The sequence below is a fragment of the Mesoplodon densirostris genome, chromosome 4 (genome assembly GCF_025265405.1).
Source record: "Mesoplodon densirostris isolate mMesDen1 chromosome 4, mMesDen1 primary haplotype, whole genome shotgun sequence".
NCBI classification, from domain to species: Eukaryota; Metazoa; Chordata; class Mammalia; order Artiodactyla; family Ziphiidae; genus Mesoplodon; species Mesoplodon densirostris.
This window is the reverse complement of record NC_082664.1, coordinates 127,635,315-127,653,123: the sequence shown is the minus strand read 5'-3', so window position 1 is coordinate 127,653,123 and position 17,809 is coordinate 127,635,315. Positions and strand designations below refer to the sequence as shown.

General features: G+C 49.8%; 1 protein-coding gene across 3 annotated transcripts in view; it reads right to left on the bottom strand.

The window, feature by feature from the left end:
* Positions 1-17,809, bottom strand: part of MEGF11 (multiple EGF like domains 11) — a 385,575-nt gene that overhangs the window by 55,776 nt on the left and 311,990 nt on the right. For all 3 annotated transcript variants that reach the window (XM_060095218.1, XM_060095217.1, XM_060095219.1), the window contains 3 exons: positions 15,933-16,069; positions 11,354-11,566; positions 3,197-3,371 (listed from right to left, as the gene is read on the bottom strand). In XM_060095218.1, coding sequence (XP_059951201.1) covers positions 3,197-3,371; positions 11,354-11,566; positions 15,933-16,069 — 525 coding nt within the window. The remainder of the gene's footprint in view (positions 1-3,196; positions 3,372-11,353; positions 11,567-15,932; positions 16,070-17,809) is intronic.

The following is a 17,809-nucleotide window of genomic DNA, read 5'->3' as shown; positions in this document are numbered from 1 at the left end:
TGCGGGAATGAGCCACGCTCGATGAGAGCAACTGACTATTCTGTAATCACCTCAAGCAGCTCCTGCTCAACATCCGACAGCGCCCCAAAAGAACCTTTCCAGGTAAAATGAGGCTTGGCAGGAGGAGATGGATGAGAATTCACAGGGTCTCACCAGGGCCGCTTTGCTCACAATCTGTCTTATTTAGCCCTGAGCCCCAGGCAGGTGGGACTCCACATCAAGATGATTCCGACAAGTGCCAAGTCTCCCAAAGTTCAAGAGCAGGAAGTCATTTGCATCCCAGATGAGAGGAAGAGACGCAGGGGCCTGGCCTCCAGATTCCTGGAGCCATGGCCTGGGGGCAGTGGGCCCACAGACACTAGCCTCTCTAGGACCACCCCCAACCTTCACCCACCCAGGGCCTGGATTTCCCCTTCTTTTGAGGAGCAGTGACTAGGCAGGCAGCTGGGGGTGAAGAAGGGGGAACAGGGAGGCCCATAGACAATGTATACAGTCAGACTGTAACAACCTCAGTGATCCCCCCTTCCCGTGACCAATACACACACCCACACCCACTTGCTCCTACTTTCTCTCATTTCCTCCAGAAGGGTGTGTTTCCTGACTTGGTCCGTGGAGTCTGCATGGTAGACCATCTGAGAAATCAGTTCATCTCCCCCTGCACACTCGCCATTTACAGATGAGGGAACTAGGACCCTGAGAGCCGAAGCCACTTGCCCAAAGTCAGAACTACTCTGGTAGCCAAGCTAGGACTGGGGTCTGGATGTCCCCCGAGAAGTCTTGTGTGGTCACCTCATTTTGGCTTCAGTCACCTGATCGCTTGACTAGGTGAGACTTTTTCTTTTTTTTTTTTTTTTTTTTCTTTTTGCGGTATGCGGGCCTCTCACTGTTGTGGCCTCTCCCGTTGCGGAGCACAGGCTCCGGACGCGCAGGCTCAGCGGCCATGGCTCACGGGCCCAGCCGCTCCGCGGCATATGGGATCCTCCCGGACCGGGGCACGAACCCGCATCCCCTGCATCGGCAGGCGGACTCTCAACCACTGAGCCACCAGGGAGGCCCTAGGTGAGACTTTTAATCCCAAACAACCATTCGCTCCTACCAAACCCCAAACCTCGGGCACTCCATTTTTCTATGGAAGTTACGGACCAAGCTCACACCAATACAGGTCAATGAGAGCGGAAACTTGCAGGAGGAGCAGATCCTTTTCTCTTTTGAAGATGCCACTGGAGTCACCTTGACCCAGTTTTATCTGCATTGGGGAGGGGGGAAGAAGGAGCTGAACAGAGTTTTGTTGTATAGACCAGGGGCAACCTGCCCACAAAAGACACTGTCACCAGGCAAACCTGTACTCTTACATCATGACAAGGGCTTCCTTCCAGTGGATCGCCACCTTGGCAGCACACTGGCCACAACCAGACCACACTCAGACCAAATATATCAGCATCTCCAGGAGCGGGCGGGGGCATCAGTGTTTGTAGAGCTCCCCAGGTGATTCCAATGGGCAGCCCAAGTTGAGCACCATCCTCTTCCTACTCAAAGTGAGGCCACTGACCAGTAGCGTTGGCATCACCTGGGAGCTTGTTAGAAGCACAGAACCAGGACTTCCCCAGTGGTCCAGTGGGTAAGACTCCGCGCTCCCAATGCAGGGGCCCCAGGTTCAATCCCTGGTCAGGGAACTAGATCCCGCATGTATGCCACAACTAAGAGTTCGCGTGCCACAGAGTTCGCATGCCGCAACTAAGAAGCCCGCATGCTGCAACGAAGAGCCCGCATGCTGCAACTAAGACCCGGCACAGCCAAAATAAATAAATAAACAAATAAATAAAAAATAAATATTTGAAGGAAAAAAAAAAAGAAATGCAGAACTGCAGGCACCTCCTCAGATCTACCGGATCAGAACCTGCACTTCACCAAGGTCTGCTGGCGGTTTCTGAGTTCACTAAAGTCTGAGAAGCACTGAGGCAAGGTACGCCATACAGAATAGCCCATCTCTACACCTGACAGCAACCTTGCAAGGCAGGTGTTCCATTCCACAGGTGAGGAAACTGATCCTGAGAAAGGTTAACTCACTGGCCCAAGGTCACACAGTTGGTGAGTAGGACAGCCAGGATGTGACCCTGGGCTGGTTGCAAAGGCCACTCTTTGTACTACACAAACTACTTCTTATAGCACCATAAAAAAATTTGGCCACGGGGGTCCCCTGAATGTTTGGGTCCTCAGACCCACTGGGCATGCCCCACCATTGAACAGGATTCCACTTCCAATGTCAAGTTCCCTGGAATCAAACCTCATAAAGACCAGCATAATTCATGAGGAAATACAAATAGTAAACAAACACGTGGGGGAAAGGTTTACTCTCCCTAGTAATCAGAGAAATGCAAATTAGAGCAATATTGAGGAGCCATTTTCTACCTATATAATTAGCAAAAATTAAAAAAAGAAAAGAATGTTAGCAGAGTTGTTTTGAAATAGGTACATTCATACATGGCTGGTGGTGGTGTAGATTTATATAACCCTAGAGGAAAGTAATATGGCCACATCCATCAAGAGCCATAAATACATTATGCCCACTGACCCTGGGAAGTCACCCTAAGGAAATAATTCAAAAGGAGGGGAAATGTTGTTTGTAGGAAGATGCTCATTGTAACATTTGTTGTGAACATTGGAAACAAATCAGTATTCAGCAGTAAGGGAATGGCTGAGTCAGCAGGGGAGCCATCAGCTCCTGCAGTGTCATGCAGCCATTTAAAATGATAATTAAGAAGCCCAAGCAGCAAATATGGGAAAAAAGAAAGTGAAATACAAAACTTTGTGCTTATTATGTGCTCTGTGGTTATTATGATAGAAAAATATTGTGTGCATAGGATATGGACGCAATATCCAAACCAGTTGTCTTCTTTGTCCAAACACCAAAGAAGACAACTGGTGTTTCAGGGTGAGGGTACAACGGAAAGACACCTTCCTTCCATTACTTTTACAGTTACAAACCCCAGTAGAATTGGCCTTTAAGAACAGCCTTGGCAGCTCTCTGGTCATGGACTCTATCTCTGAGTGGCACATGGAGACACCTTCATTCTGCATCCATGGGCACAGGGCCACACTCCCTGATTCCACCTGGAAGTGGGAAGAGCTGGCCCCTCCTTTCCTGTGTAGGGGTGGGGGTGGGCAGAGAGGCCATGGGAGTCCCCTCCCATCTTACCATGAAGCCTGGGGCACAAGTGCAGCTCCCAGTGACGCTGTGGCAGTTGGCGCCGTTCTGACAGGTGCAAGGCAGCTGGCAGCCATCACCATAGTAGCCAGCAGGGCAGGATTCATTGCAGTGGTGGCCAGACCACCCCGGCTGGCAGGTGCAAGCTCCAGTTACTGGGTGGCAGCTGAGCAAATGAGAGAAGGATGAGAGGACAGTCTGGTCAGGAATGCGGCCATATTGCACCCTCTGCCCACCCCAAGTCTGGTCTGCCCAGGGCTGCAGGATCGAAGGGCCTCTGAAGTTAAATTTCTTTCTTTTTTTTTGGCAAGTATTTTCCCCCAGTTGTGAGTTGTTTGTTTGTTTATTTATTTATTCATGGCTTAGTTGGGTCTTAGTTGCGGCACGTGGGATCTTCTGTTATGGCATGTGGGATCTTTCGTTGCAGCGCGGCCTTCTCTCTAGTTGTGGCATGCAGGCTCAGTTGCCCTGCAGCATGTGGGATCTTAGTTCCCCAACCAGGGATCGAGCCCCCATCCCCTGCATTGGAAGGCAGACTCTTAACAACTGGACCACCAGGCAAGTTCTGAGGTTAAATTTCTTAATGTATTATTTGCCAGACGATGCCAAGATTACATGGTCTTATTACATGTTTCTTATTAGCCCCAAGAAACTGAGGCTCATAGTTGTTATATAATTTGCCTAAAGTTACATAGCAAGGAAGTGGCAAAATCAGGATTAGACACAGGTCTCCTGACTCCCAAACAAGTGCTCTTTATAATACAAATACACAGAGACCAAAGCAGGAGGCAGCCTCTTCCCTTATGGACTGTGAGGTCCAGCACTTCACCCACTCTGCACCCAAGGCAGATGCCCAGTGTGTGGGCAGGCACAAGAGGGCTGCAGTGAGACCCAGTTACTCTGCATATTGTAGGTACTCAATGAACATTTGCTGAGTTAAAATGGAACCTTGGGGCAGATGTGGCCTCCCCTCTATGGCAATGTCTGTATTGGAGAGAATACCCTTCATCCATGCATTGCTAGGGCTATTTAAGAGCAAGCAAGATCGTCTCCATCCCCTCTCTGGCTAGCCCGGCAAAAGAATCATTTCGCTGGAGGCAGGGGCTGCCTGGCATGACCTCTAGAGAGTCAGGCAAACTCTGGCTGGCAGAGGTCTGATCCAACAGACAATATGCATCCATGATACTGGGTGTGGTGACCATTTTCCTCTCAGAGCTTCTGTGGGGAGTGTAATTGACTGATAGCCCTAGCTACTGTGTCTGAAATCCATCACTACATTTTCTCAGAGGTCACACTTCCCCTGGGCTGCTCTCAGCTAGAGCACAGCAGGGATATTAAGGTCGACACATTCTTGGGAAATCTGGGACTCCTCTGATGGACAAGTTTGGCTTAAAGACTCCCCATCTTGCCAAACTTACTTAGAACTGTGCTTCAGTCTAAAATTTTCCAATCCACCTTCCTTCCTTCTCTCTTTCCTTCACACAGGTCAGACCTGCATTGCAGTCTCATGCTCCCCTAGCCTCCTCAGCCCCTTCCCCATTTTCCCTCATAGCTGTGTCCCTAGCAAATCTCTTGCTCTCGGCGTCTGCTTCTGGGAGACCCCAGACTAACACTCCAGAGAAGACGCTGGATGTCAGAGACAAGCTTCTTGGATTCCCTGTGTCATCTGCTTCCTTGCCCTGGAGTCCAACTCAAGGGGTATTGTCCAATGGCGCATGCTCTGGGCTGGCAAGAGAAGCCTACGTACAAATCTTGGTTCTGCTAAGTTCCACGAGGATATGGGCTTTGTCTCCTTGGGTCATTGTTGGATCCCCAGTGCCTGGCTCATATTCACTGCCCAATTAAATATTTGGGAATGAACAGTACTTTTACTACGAGTAATTATTTTCTGTCTGTTGACTTGTTTATCACCTGTCTCCCCACCAGGTGGCAGCTCCATGGGGGAGGGCCCTTTGTCTGTCTATTTCACTTCTGTATTGTACCCCAATGGCCAGCAGGGTCCCTGGCACCATGAAGATACTAATACATATTTGGCAAATGAATTAATGGACAAACTAATTGTGTGAAGCCCAGCCAATTTCTGGGAGCTCTGATTTTCTCATGGAAAATGAGGGATGGACAGGAGCAGACAGTTCCTGAATAGTAAGTGCAAGTAGCTAATAGAAAATGTTGGAAACATTTTGGAAAATGTTTAGTCTCATTAATCATCAAGTCAAAACAACAATTGGATATCACTTTTTCTCTATCAAAATGGTAAAGTTTTTTTGGTTTTTTTTTTTAAAGGGACAATGCTTAATGCTGGTAAAGGTTTCTGGAAAACAATGTGGGGTTATATATCAGGAGTCCTAAAAATATTCAGACCCTTTGGTCTTGTAATTCCATTTCTAAGAATCTATCCTAAGGAAATAGTCACAGCTGTAGAGAAAGATTTATGCATGGAGATGTTCCCCAAAGCATTTATAACAGCGGAAAAATGGGGACAATTTAAATAATAATAAATAATATGTGACCAGGCTATTAAAGCACCAGGCACTTTACACCTATATTTCTAATCTTCAAGTAAGCCTGTAAGTTAGGCATTAGAGCCTCTATTTTTCAGATGGCACTTGGAGGTTATATGACTTGCCCAAGGTCATGCCACTAACTCAGTGGCAGCTGGGATTCAAACCCAGGTCTGTCTGGCCATGTTCTGGTCACTGTCTCATGCCGCCTCTGACACCAGGGTACTGGTTAAATGAATTATGACAATTCATATGAAGGCATGTTAGAGAAGTATTCAAATGTTTTCCAGTCTATTTAATGGTATGACATAAGGGTAAGTGAAATAAGCAAATTGTGTATAAAGTCATGATCTAAAATATGAAAAAAAGTGAATCAGAAATGGATGAAGAATGAATAAATTACAACAAAATGGTTTTTGTACTCACCCCTGGATTGAGAAATTATGAGTGACTCTGAGTTTTTCTTTAAATTTCTATATATTCTCTGACTTTCTCAAACTGAGCATCTATTATATTCATAAACAGATAAAAAGTGATAAAAATGATAATATGTAAAAAAGAATGTGTGTAAAGAATGGATGTTTGAAGACTTCCTGACTTTCATGGTTCCAGAAAAATTCCTCCATGGGTCCCACACTGTAAGGGGAAATAGTGGCCTGCACGGGTGTCATGGGGCAGGGGGCCCCTACTTGGTGGCCCTGACCCTCAGCCAGACAGTTGTGGGGTGCTCCCCTCTGTCCCCAACACTCCCAGCAAAGCCCTAAGGCATGGCCTTTCTTGGTTCCAACTTTTCAGGGGTCTCCTCTGAGGTTTGGGTTTAGGGTCAGAGGGACTGGCTCGGTCACAGTCATGGAGACTGACATGCTTGGACCCAGCAAGTAACCCGGCAGCGCTGGAGGCCGCGATCAGCTCTCTCCAGCCCCTGAGATGCTGAAGGGTCTCAGGCGTCCTTCTTTCAAGAGATTCTCTCGTTACAGGTCCTTGCTCTGGTGTGAAGACCACCCTGTGAACAGCATACTAGACGCACAGTGAGCTGGCGAACGCTGGCCTCTAAGCTCTCCTGCGTTTCTGCTTTCCATCTTAACCGCCGGTGTTTGGGATGCTTAGGGGTGTGTCTCAACACCAATTTTACCTTTTTACTCTGAGAAACCAGAAAGCTCAAAACCAAACCTGAGATAATTTCTTTCCCTCTCCTTTCATATCCTTAAAATTCTATTTTAAAAAACAAAACACCTCTGTTTTCTTAATTTGATTACTTGTCACTTATTATAGAAACTGCAAAATCCCTTTGAAGAGAGGGTGGGGAATGATCGCTGGCTCAGTGATTAGGACTGAAAACTGCCATCACCGTGCTCTAGGCACCTCTGTCATATCTCCCTCTCCCTGGTTGTCCCCTGCTCCCTGCCCCGTTGGTGGCAGAGCCATTCCCTTGGGTCACATGGCAGGCAAGTGACTCCTGCTTAGGCTGGTTTGGCTTGCTCTGCCTTTTTTTTTTTTTTCCCCTCACCTTTCTCCATTTCCCCCAGACATAGATTAATCACAAGTTAATAGGAGCCGAAAGCTGAACAATACAGGAATCTTTTCAGGGTGGAATTGTCTGCCAGTTTTTCCTGGCTGCTCTGAGATTTCTATCAGTGCTGCATCTGGTGGCTAAGTCAAATCTTTCAAAGGTAATCCACAATCATGGCTGCTGGAATTCGTCTATGACAATCCAATTGTGGAGGGGACATGGACAAGGTCTGACACACAGGTGTTCACTTACTCAAGGTTATTCCTTTATGAAGGAAGGAGGCTGCTTTGTGTGTGCTACAAAGCATTTATAAAGGGAATGAAGTGTGGGGAATTTCACCAGCCACTTCTTCCTTCCCAGGGCACGTGGGTTCAACCTCTTTGAAGCAGCCTCTCCAGAGAGGCACAGAGCCGGGAGAGGCTGGGTCTAGCTGAGGAGGGTTTTCTGTGGTTGGGGGTTGGGAAAACTTTGCTTCTCTAGGAAAGATGCTCAAGGTCTTCCTGGCAAGCTGTCTTGGAGGGGCACTGCTGCAGAAGCCAGCGGGAAAATGAGGCAAGGTTTCTGGGGATCCCACACTCTGTCTCTCAGGGAGCTGGGTGGAAGCTTCACTTTCAAAGGTCACAAGAAAACTTTTACCCCCCACTGGGCTGACAAAAGGTGATAGATTGGGAAACTAAGACAGAGGAGAAGTACACATATCAGGACACTGACTCAGGCAGAGGTAGCTTAACTGCCTTGGGATTAGGAGTCCTAGAGTCATCCCTCTGCTTTTCTTGGATCCTGAGAGAAGGCTCTAGAATGGTACAAAGGCTCATAGGAAGAGAGGAGTGACCTGTGTCCACAGAGAGGAAGAGAGCTGTTCTCTGTGTCCCTGAGAACAAAGCCAAGTGCAGCATGAGAGAGGTGCAGTGAGACCACAGGCTCTCAACCTCGGGCAATTCTGCCTCCCCCCACCCCACCCAGGAAACGTTTTTGGTTGTTAGAACTTGGGGCTGGGGTCTTGCTACTGGCATCTAGTGGGCAGAGGCCAGGAATACTGCTAAACATCCTGCGATGCACAGGATGGCTGTCCACAACAAAGAATTATCCAGCCTAAAATATCAACAGTGGCGAAGCTGAGAAATCCTGAGTTAGACTAAATAAAAATTCGGTGAGTGTCGGGGGCTCAGTCACTGGGGCCATGTGCCAAGGGAAAGGGGTGAAATATTTTTTAAAAATAGGGTGACATCAGCTCGGGAGCAGAGCCACCCTAGAGGAATGGGCAATTTCAGATGAATTCAGCGATTCTTTTTCCTGAAGGTCTGCTCTGTGCCAGGCTCCGTGCAAGGCTGAGGCTGCAGAGACCCACAGGCTTGGGCTGTGACACAGCTCCCTGCAAGGAGATAGTCAAGCAGACACGGGGGAACCCGGCCTGGGGGGCTGGCTGCCAGGCGCTCTCGGGGTCCCCACGCTTAAGAAGCACTACTGCCTCCCAACCCCTGAAATGTGACACGTGGTAAAGACAGTAAAGCAAATAATCATCAATATTGATTGGGCTGAGATTAGCGACGGAGAAGAGGGCGTCCTTCCAGATTAATAATGCATCGAGGACTCCTTCAGAGGAGGGATAAATTATGCAGGGCACGACTGCTTGGGTATGGGAAGAAAACAATAGCTCTTTAATTTGGGGGTTGGTTGGATCTCCATGGCAGGGACTCTCCCTGCACTGGACCTCAGTGGCAGCCTAGCTTCCTGTCCCTGACACGGTCCTCCCTTGGCTTCCCTGCATGGGTAGGGGTTCCTGGTGCTGCCCCTCACCCGTGAAACAGCCTGAGGCAGCTGCCCAGTCCCCTGACCAGCCATGTGGGACCCCTGTGTTTAGAATCTTGGAGCTCTCACCCCGCCCTCCAGACCCAGCCCAGAAGCCACCTCCTCCAGGAAGCCTTCCCTGACCAGTGAAGTGGTTTCCTGTGGTGCTTTCTGTACAAAGCCCTGGGTCACAGTTACTTGAGTACATGTTGGGACCCAGCAGGGCCAGCCGCATATATTTCATTGATTCTAAGATGCACTTTGCCCCACATTTTCAGATCTCTGATGGATGTGCTATGCAGTCAATGATATGTCATGGCTCAGTTTTAGTGGTACGTAAAATAAAGCAGTGCCTCACTACTGGTGTTGTCTTGTATTTGAAGAAATATGGTAGGAGGTCCTCAATGTGGGTGGGTGCTCCAGACTCAAGTTCCTGAGGGCTGGACTCGTGCTGAGGGACCCTTTCTTTCTTGTGTTCGGCCCTGCAGGCTCTCAGTGTTTGTTGAGTGAATGACTGAGCGAATGAATGCTTAAGTCATGTATAGCCCGTTCCATTGGCTCCAAGGCCCCCTCTTAATGGTCTCCTTCCCAACCCTCTGCCCTTGCAGACAGCACTGCCCGAGCCACTTAGCTCCAGGAACTGAGGACTGAGGACAGATTCTGTCAAAGCCACAACACTTTCTAAGAGGCCTCTGCTTACAGTGACCCGAGGATCTTGGGTGATGTGTGGAGAATCAAAAGCTGGAAATGAAGAGGGGCCGAGGCTAGGTCCTGGCTGTCCTAGAGACAAGGCTACAAAGCAGAGGTATCTCTGTCTGGCCTGCAAACAGAAGCAGCACCCACTGCCCAGGGCAGCTGGTCCTGCCCTGAGCTGTCCTGCAGGTCTGAGGGGAGAAGGGAGACCCCAGCTCCCCTCACCTGCACCATCCTAATAAGAGGCGGCCACATAGAGAGCTGTGGAAGCATTTATCTGGGGCCTGACAGCCTCATTTGAAGCTTTAATCTGGGGCCCGACAGACTCATTTATCACCAGAGGGCGGTGCCAGCTGGTGCAGGAAGCAGGCAGTGAGGGGAGCTGGGGGATGTGGCCCAGGGTGGCTCTGGCATCTCCACTTCCAGGAAGCAGGGCTGGGGCGGCTTCCACCCAGATGTCCCCAAGCTCCAGTTTTTTTTTTTTTTTTAACTGAGCCTTTTATATTATTTATTTTGTTTAGTAGCACATGATAGAATTATACACAGATTATTTCTTAAAAATCAAATGTGGTTATTTGTATATACATTAAGCCCTCAGCATAATTTCTGCCTCTGAAGTGCTAATACAGTATTTAAAATTATACAAACATCCAGTAAACAGCATTTTAGTTTACGACACTCTGTTAATACAATAAATATACAAACCTTCCAAACTACTAAAAACATGCAACGTTAGAGGGACAGATGGAGGGCATTTATATAGAACCATGACAGTCACCGTAATGGCAGCACAATGTCACTCGCTGACAAACTATACAGATATCCCTAGATAAATAATCCCAGTCCCAGATTAAAAACCACTGACACAGGGCTTCCCTGGTGGCGCAGTGGTTGAGAGTCCGCCTGCCGATGCAGGGGACACGGGTTCGTGCCCCGGGTCTGGGAGGATCCCACATGCCGCGGAGCGGCTGGGCCCGTGCGTGAGCCATGGCCGCTGGGCCTGCGCGTCCTGAGCCTGTGCTCCGCAACGGGAGAGGCCACAACAGTGAGAGGCCCGCGTACCGCAAAAAAAACCCCAAAACAAAAAACCACTGACACAGAGTGCAGGGAGAGGCCACCCCAAGCCAAGACCCTGAGGGCCTGCCCTCTGTCCCTCCCACTTCGCCACCCTAGCCACGGCCCCAGGGGACAGCCCTCTGCAGGCCCCAGGTCAGCCATACCGGTTTTTAAGGTCCCTTCTAACACTGTCCCCCTGTGGCTCAAGTCCCCTGCTTCTGCCTTGGTGGTCCTGTCTCTGGGCCCCTCGGGGCTGGGAAAGGGCTTGGTTAGATGCAGACTGTGTGGAGATGAAAAGTTCTCCGCGACCACGCCCCCAGGGCCCTGGCACCCTGAGCCCAGCCCCCCGCATTCCCACCCATCCCCGCCCTGTTTCCCTGAGGGCCACCAAGTTCCCTCCTGCTCCTGTGTGTGGGGTCTCAGGTTGGCCTACATCTTTTCATCAGACTGGCCAGTGAAGGTGACTGCTGAGGTCCCAGCTCTTTCACTGCCTGCCTGGATGATCTGGCTGGAGGTAGGGTTTGTGCCCTGATAGCCCCCTCTCCACCAGGGCCCACCCCACCCCTGTCCCCTGCTCACCCGTCCCCAGATCGTTTGTACCTGATGGTGTTGTCGGCATCACAGGGGCAGGGCAAGCTGCAGCCTGGGCCGTGCAGGCCCTCGGGGCACAGCCGCTCCTGGCAGCGTGGGCCTTTGTAGCCAGGTTCACACTTGCAGGCACCGGTGGTGGGTGAACACTGACCCCCATTGTGGCAGTCACAGCGCAGGGAGCACTGGAAGCCAAAGGTCCCGAAGGGGCATTCCTCTTGGCACCTGCAGGATAGCAGAGTAGGGTGAGGCTATGCCCCCTCACCTGCCCTTCCAGATCCACCCAGCACGTACCGCCCCTGCCCCCAGGCCTGGGCCTGGTGTGCTGCACCTCCTCATAGCCTCCTCCCCTCTTTCCTCTCCTCCTCCAGGAAGTATTCTGTGGTTTAGTCACCCCAGTCCATTCCCTCCTCCATGCCAGTTCCCCTCAGTCCCCAGGACTGAGTTCATACTATCATATTTCATTGATTATAGGCCTTATGTGTTTTTTTTTCATTTTTTGATTGCAGTAAATAAGTATAACATAAATTTACCATTTTAATTATTTTTAAGTGTACAGTACAGTGGCATTAAGTACATTTATATTGTTGTGCACCCATCACCACTGTCCATCTCTAGAACCTTTTCATCTTCCCAAACTGAAACTTCTGTACCCAGTAAACAACAAACCTTGTTTTAAAAATATATTCTAACATCTCTGAAACCAGTTAAGTCTCATAACTGATGGCATGTCACAGTTTAATTTTCAGTGTTTTTCATTCTTATCAATATATAAACTAATGATGCATCTCACAATCGGTGGCATCTTAGATTTGATGAAATGGGGTAATTTTATTTCTACTCATTGTCTCTGTTTTTTGAGTCTTTCTGACAGATGTACAGTCTCTCTTTGTCATATGGGAGATGATCCTCTTCCTCCAGTGTCGAGTTTCCCCATGAGTCCAAGATGTATCCTCCTTCATCAGACTGGAGAATCTCCCAAGACAGGGACTATTTCCTCTTCCTTGGACGGTGTGTGTGTGGGGGTTCCCTCAAGGCAGGGGCTGAGCCTCTTCCATCAGCCGGTGAGCCCCCCAAAGAAGAGGACCTGGCCTCCTTGTTGTCCTGCCTCTGCTGGGGCCTGGTACTTGGAACTCCCAGCATAATGATAATTATTTGACTCATCAACTGACATCCATTGGTTGTGGGTCCTCTGTGGGTGGGTGTAACCTCTGCTGCTGACTGCCTAGCTTCCTGGATGTGCCCAACACCCCTCACCCCAGCCCAGGGATATTTCCCAGGGGATGTAAATTCATCATCACAGCAACAAATTAAGGGGTAAACCTGGGGGCATATGGGGTAAAAGAGATGGGCAACCCCTGCGTCCCAGAGACAGACAAACAGAAATGGCCTATGGACTCTGGGGTTTTGGATTATCCGCATCCCCACACTGCTTCAAAGGTGCAGAGAATGGGAAACTGACTTTACAGCTCTGACATCTGCTTCCTCATCACAAAATGGGAGGATAATAACTAAACCTCACCAAGTGTTTGAGGATTAAATGAGGCAAGGTGCATAAACACTTAGAAAGGTGCCCCATGCGTGGTAAGGGCTCAGTAAGAAGTGTTAGTTCTTGTTATTACTCTTGTTAATACTGTTTTCTATAGTTCTCCTAACAGAGCCCTTCTGGCATGAAAAAGCTCAAAGGGAAGAATTCCAAATGTTAACATTGGAGTGGACTTGAGGAATTACAAGTCGTTTAATGATTATGTTTTTCCATTTTCAGGTTTTCTATATATCTTCCACAATAATCAGGGCAGAGGGGAACAATAAAAGATGTTTAAAAAAATACAGCCTTGGGCTTCCCTGGTGGCGCAGTGGTTGAGAGTCCACCTGCCGATGCAGGGGACATGGGTTCGTGCCCCGGTCTGGGAAGATCCCACATGCCGCGGAGCGGCTGGGCCCATGAGCCATGGTCGCTGAGCCTGCGCGTCCGGAGCATGTGCTCCGCAACGGGAGAGGCCACAGCAGTGAGAGGCCCGCATACCGCAAAAAAAATACAGCCTTAGTGTCTTTATTAACTCTTGGTGAGTCCTGAGTTGGAAGCAGTGTTTTCCACCGCACACCCAGATCGTCTTCCTACAAATCTTGCTGCATTTTAGTCAGTTTGAGGCCTCAGCAAGGGAAAGAACAGAAAAGAGAGGGAGGAAGAGGAAAGAGAGAAGGAGATAGAGAAGGAGTGGGAGGTGGAAGACAGGAAGGAGGAGAGAGTAGGATGGAGGAGGTGAGGAGGGAAACCAAGGCGGAAGGGGAGGACACAGAGCGGAGAAGAGCTGTGCAAGTGCCATCTGGATTGCCAGCCCCTGTTCTGCCTCAGAATGGATTTCCCCAGAGGTCACTCAGGTTGCCTCCTCTGGATGTCTCAGACACCAGGGGAAGAAACCCCAGCCTGGAGACACCTCCAGATTCCTCCTTTTCATTGGAACATTCCTGCTCCCTCCCATGCAGCAGCCCTGGACAGTGAGCTCCCTTCTCTGAAGGGCACGTCCCTGCCCCATCATATTTACAAAGGGACTGACTCCACAGCCCCGGTAAAAGAATCTAGAAATGAAATATTGACAACCTAATCCATTTACATAATCAGCCTCTTTTTTTTTCCTACCCACAAGATAAACAACTTATTTATTTAGAGATCAAGCAACGACTGCTAATGAATTTTATACAAAGCACGCTAATAACGGGGCCTGTGGAACAGAAGGGTAATCACAGCAGGAATTAGTTTTCTACTTAAACATCCTTCCTTTGCAACATATCAATCTAATGTGGCCGATATTGCCATTAACAACCAGATACATGGCTCAATTAAATTACAAAATGAGCTGCAAAACCCTCATTACGTTTCGTGTTTAATTTGCACTGGATTCTGCCTATCCGGGGAGGCCTGCATTAGTATACCCACTCAACTTTAATATGCTCACAATGATGTGGGGTGGGTTCCTGCAGTTGTCACCTACAAAATAAATGGAGGCAATTTTACAAAATATTAAACACCAGGCAGCCCTTTTAGGTGGGAAACCCAAATGGTACCAGGCCCTTCTAGGAATTCTTCTTCTGTAGATGGTTGACGAAGCTTGCCTGAAGACCCTGAGGCTTTGGGGGTTTCTCTCTGCCTCAGGATCATGGGCTGGGCCCCAACAAGAGGGACTAGGGGTACTTCTCCATTTGGTACATCTTGGCACCAATGAGGTTGGATCCGCTGGTGCTGAGCCCAGTCAGCTGGAACCCTGGGCCCGCGTGTCTCCAACAATGAATGGGCTGTATTTGCTCTCCTGTGAAAGTGGCAGGAAACAAAGGGTCCTGTTCTGGTTCTGGGGTCTTCCGGCTCCTGTCCCTGCTGGCTCATCCCAAATGTCTACTTATCCAGGGAGATGGTGAGGATGGGAAGGTGGCTCAGTGCTTTACTCCTGCCTCCCTTCTCCGCCTAGAGATGCAGTCTCCAACAGAGGTCAGAGAGGGGTGGATCCCCAGATGCCACACCCCGCATTCTGTGCCAGGGATGCTCACGGAGATGAACACTGGCTCACAAAGAGATCAGATCTGGCTTAAAAGACTTCAGGCTGGGGGTATGCAAGCCCAAAGCTAAAAATGGAAAATCTCTTTTCTGGACCACTGAGGACTCGGGGCTGACTCCAGTGAGAGCTGGAGGGGCGCAATTATGTTGGTCAGAGCCAGAAGGACTCATTGGTTAATTCAGGCCTGATTCCTGCTTCCTGCTGTTACCTGGGCAGGGGAAGCAGAGTAACAAAGTCCAGGGCCAGAGGTGAAGCATGGATCCCACAGAAGCAGGCAAGGGTGTGACAGCCTCCTCTCTACTGCCTGTCTCTCTGCTCAAACAGACACACGTGGTTCAGAGTGAGAGGGAGGGGACTCGCCCGGGTTCTCTGGACAAACGTCCTCCGCCAGCTCTGAATCCACTCACCGTCAGACAGCTTGGCTGTCGTTCCTGCTCCTTCTAGAGCGCCTGCCCTACCATCGTGGAATCTTTCCTACCATGGCAAGTGCGCGCGTCTGGCGGTCCCTCCGTTATGTGTTTTGTGGGTGATCCACTAAGGCTGCAAGGCTGGTTTGATACCAGGACATTGGTTCCCTTGTTCAGTCTACTCTCAGGCCACAGGCCTTCAGAGGATGCAAGCTGACGCCAGTATCCTTTTGGCAGAACTCACGTCAGGAATAAAAATCCACTTCTAAAAGCAACTGTGCAACATGTGTGAACTGAGTTTGCACGCTCAGCTTCCTTGGCTTATCGGTGCCACTGCCTCTCTCCAGGAGGGCAGCAAGTAGAGGGTGGTGGTAGGTGCCCACCCCCTTCCCCAGGTGAGTCAATGCAAGTTCAGGGCTTGGGTCACTGGGCTGGGGGTGGGGGTGGGTACCCTCAGCAGGCTGAGGGCCAGGAAGGATGGGTTGGCAGAAGGACTCAGAATGCTTTCTGAGAAAGGAACAGGAAAGCTGGCAGAAGAAGGCCATGGACCGGTAAACCTGAGCTGTTCTCTTCAAGGCTGCTGTGAAAATGAGTATTATGAACAGCAAGGACGAGAGTTAACAGCTTCCTTACCTGTCCCCCATGTATCCGGCTGTGCAGTGGCACTGCCCAGTCACGTGGTCACACTGCCCTCCGTGGTGGCAAGGACAGTCCTGGCTGCAATTCTGGCCGAATGTCCCTGGTGGGCAGGGCTGGGCACACACTGCTCCCTGAAACACAGGAGGGAAGACATGCAGAGGTGGTGCTGCTGAGATGCAGTCCTGAGGCCACCTTCTTCTAGAAGTAGCAGAGTTGCTACAGCCCAAGGGACCACGCCATTCCTTCAGTGGGACCTTCTCCCCAATCACAGAAGCATAGAAAGCGGCACACCATGGCTTCAAAGCTAGAGATGGTCAGACTGAGGCCAATTGGCCCATCTAATTATTCAGCACACACTTATTGAGTGCCTGTTGTATACCAGGTCCTGTGTTAGACACTAGGGATATGAAAATATGAGTAAGACTCAATTTCTCTCCTCCCAGTCTACTGGGGAGAGAGACAAGAAAACAGGTAACTGGTGCACGGTGCTAGGTGCCCTCACACCGGTACACAATAAAGTGCTGAGGAAAAACAAAGCAGTGGTGTGATTAAACATGGCAGTCTGGAAACACACATTTATCTCTACTTCCTTCCCAAACCCAGCTAACAGGAGAGTAAAAGGGGGAAATGGACAGACCTACAAGGAGAAAAGGAAGGGGAGAGGGGACCGTAGAGGACAAGAGGTGTCACGTGGTGCAAGATGGATTGGCAGATAGAGGAGCAGAAACTGCTGGGGTTTCTGCTTTCTCAGCAATGCCAAGTGCCTGCAAAGCACACGTTGCAAGACAAAGCTCAGAAAAGCTCAGGAATCAGAGACACCAGGGGCCTCTGAAGGCCAAGGTGCAGGTGTGGGGAAACAGGGGGACGGTCTGAAAGTTTATAAAAGAGGGAATTAGACCCCAGATTTTTACTCCCATTTCAAATAGCCAAGTGACTTCCCAAGACTGGCAGTTTACTTTTAGGGAGGTTGATCCATATAGGCTTCAGACACAGGGACACCAAGCACAGCTAAGGGGAGCGGGGCAACAGAAATGGGGATCTTGTGAGACCTGCCCGCTGAACAGTCAGACCCTCTGCTCTCGTCCCCTGCTCAGCTCCTACGATGCTAGCGACCAGACCCTACTCCCTCTGGCATAGTTCTGGAGGATTCCTTTCTGGGGACACTGAGAAGAAAGGCCTATAAATAATGATATTTGAGAGTCCCATCAGTCAACAAGCCTGGCATCTCCCCCTGCCCCCTAGGCTTCCAACCAGCTTTTCCAAGGATCATGGTAAAACATGAACTGGAAGCCAGGGATCACCAGATATTTGAAATGAGGCTCTAGCAAGTTGGGAGATGGCGGTAAAGCACATTACGTAGAAATATGGAGGGAAATGCCAGAAGAAACACCTAAAAGATTTGAAGCTGGTACCTTTCAGGAGAGGGACTTGTGGCAGGTCTGGGGGGTGCAGACGACTACTTTCCCCTCCCCCCAGCAGTGGCCTTGTGGTATTAGATACTGTGTATAAGTTTAAAATTATACATGTGACTCTTAGATCTTTATCAGACAGAAATCTAAACTTACTTTTTTTTTTTTTTTTTTTTTTTCGGTACGCGGGCCTCTCACTGTTGTGGCCTCTCCCGTTGCGGAGCACAGGCTCCAGACGCGCAGGCTCAGCAGCCATGGCTCACGGGCCCAGCCGCTCCACGGCATGTGGGATCTTCCCGGACCGGGGCACGAATCCGCGTCCCCTGCATCGGCAGGCGGACCTTCAACCACTGCGCCACCAGGGAAGCCCCTAAACTTACTCTTGTCTCCTGCTGCCCTTCCAGCCTCTCCCACACCAGAGATGGTCATTTTTCTTATGGAGATCAAGGATTCTCCCACAAT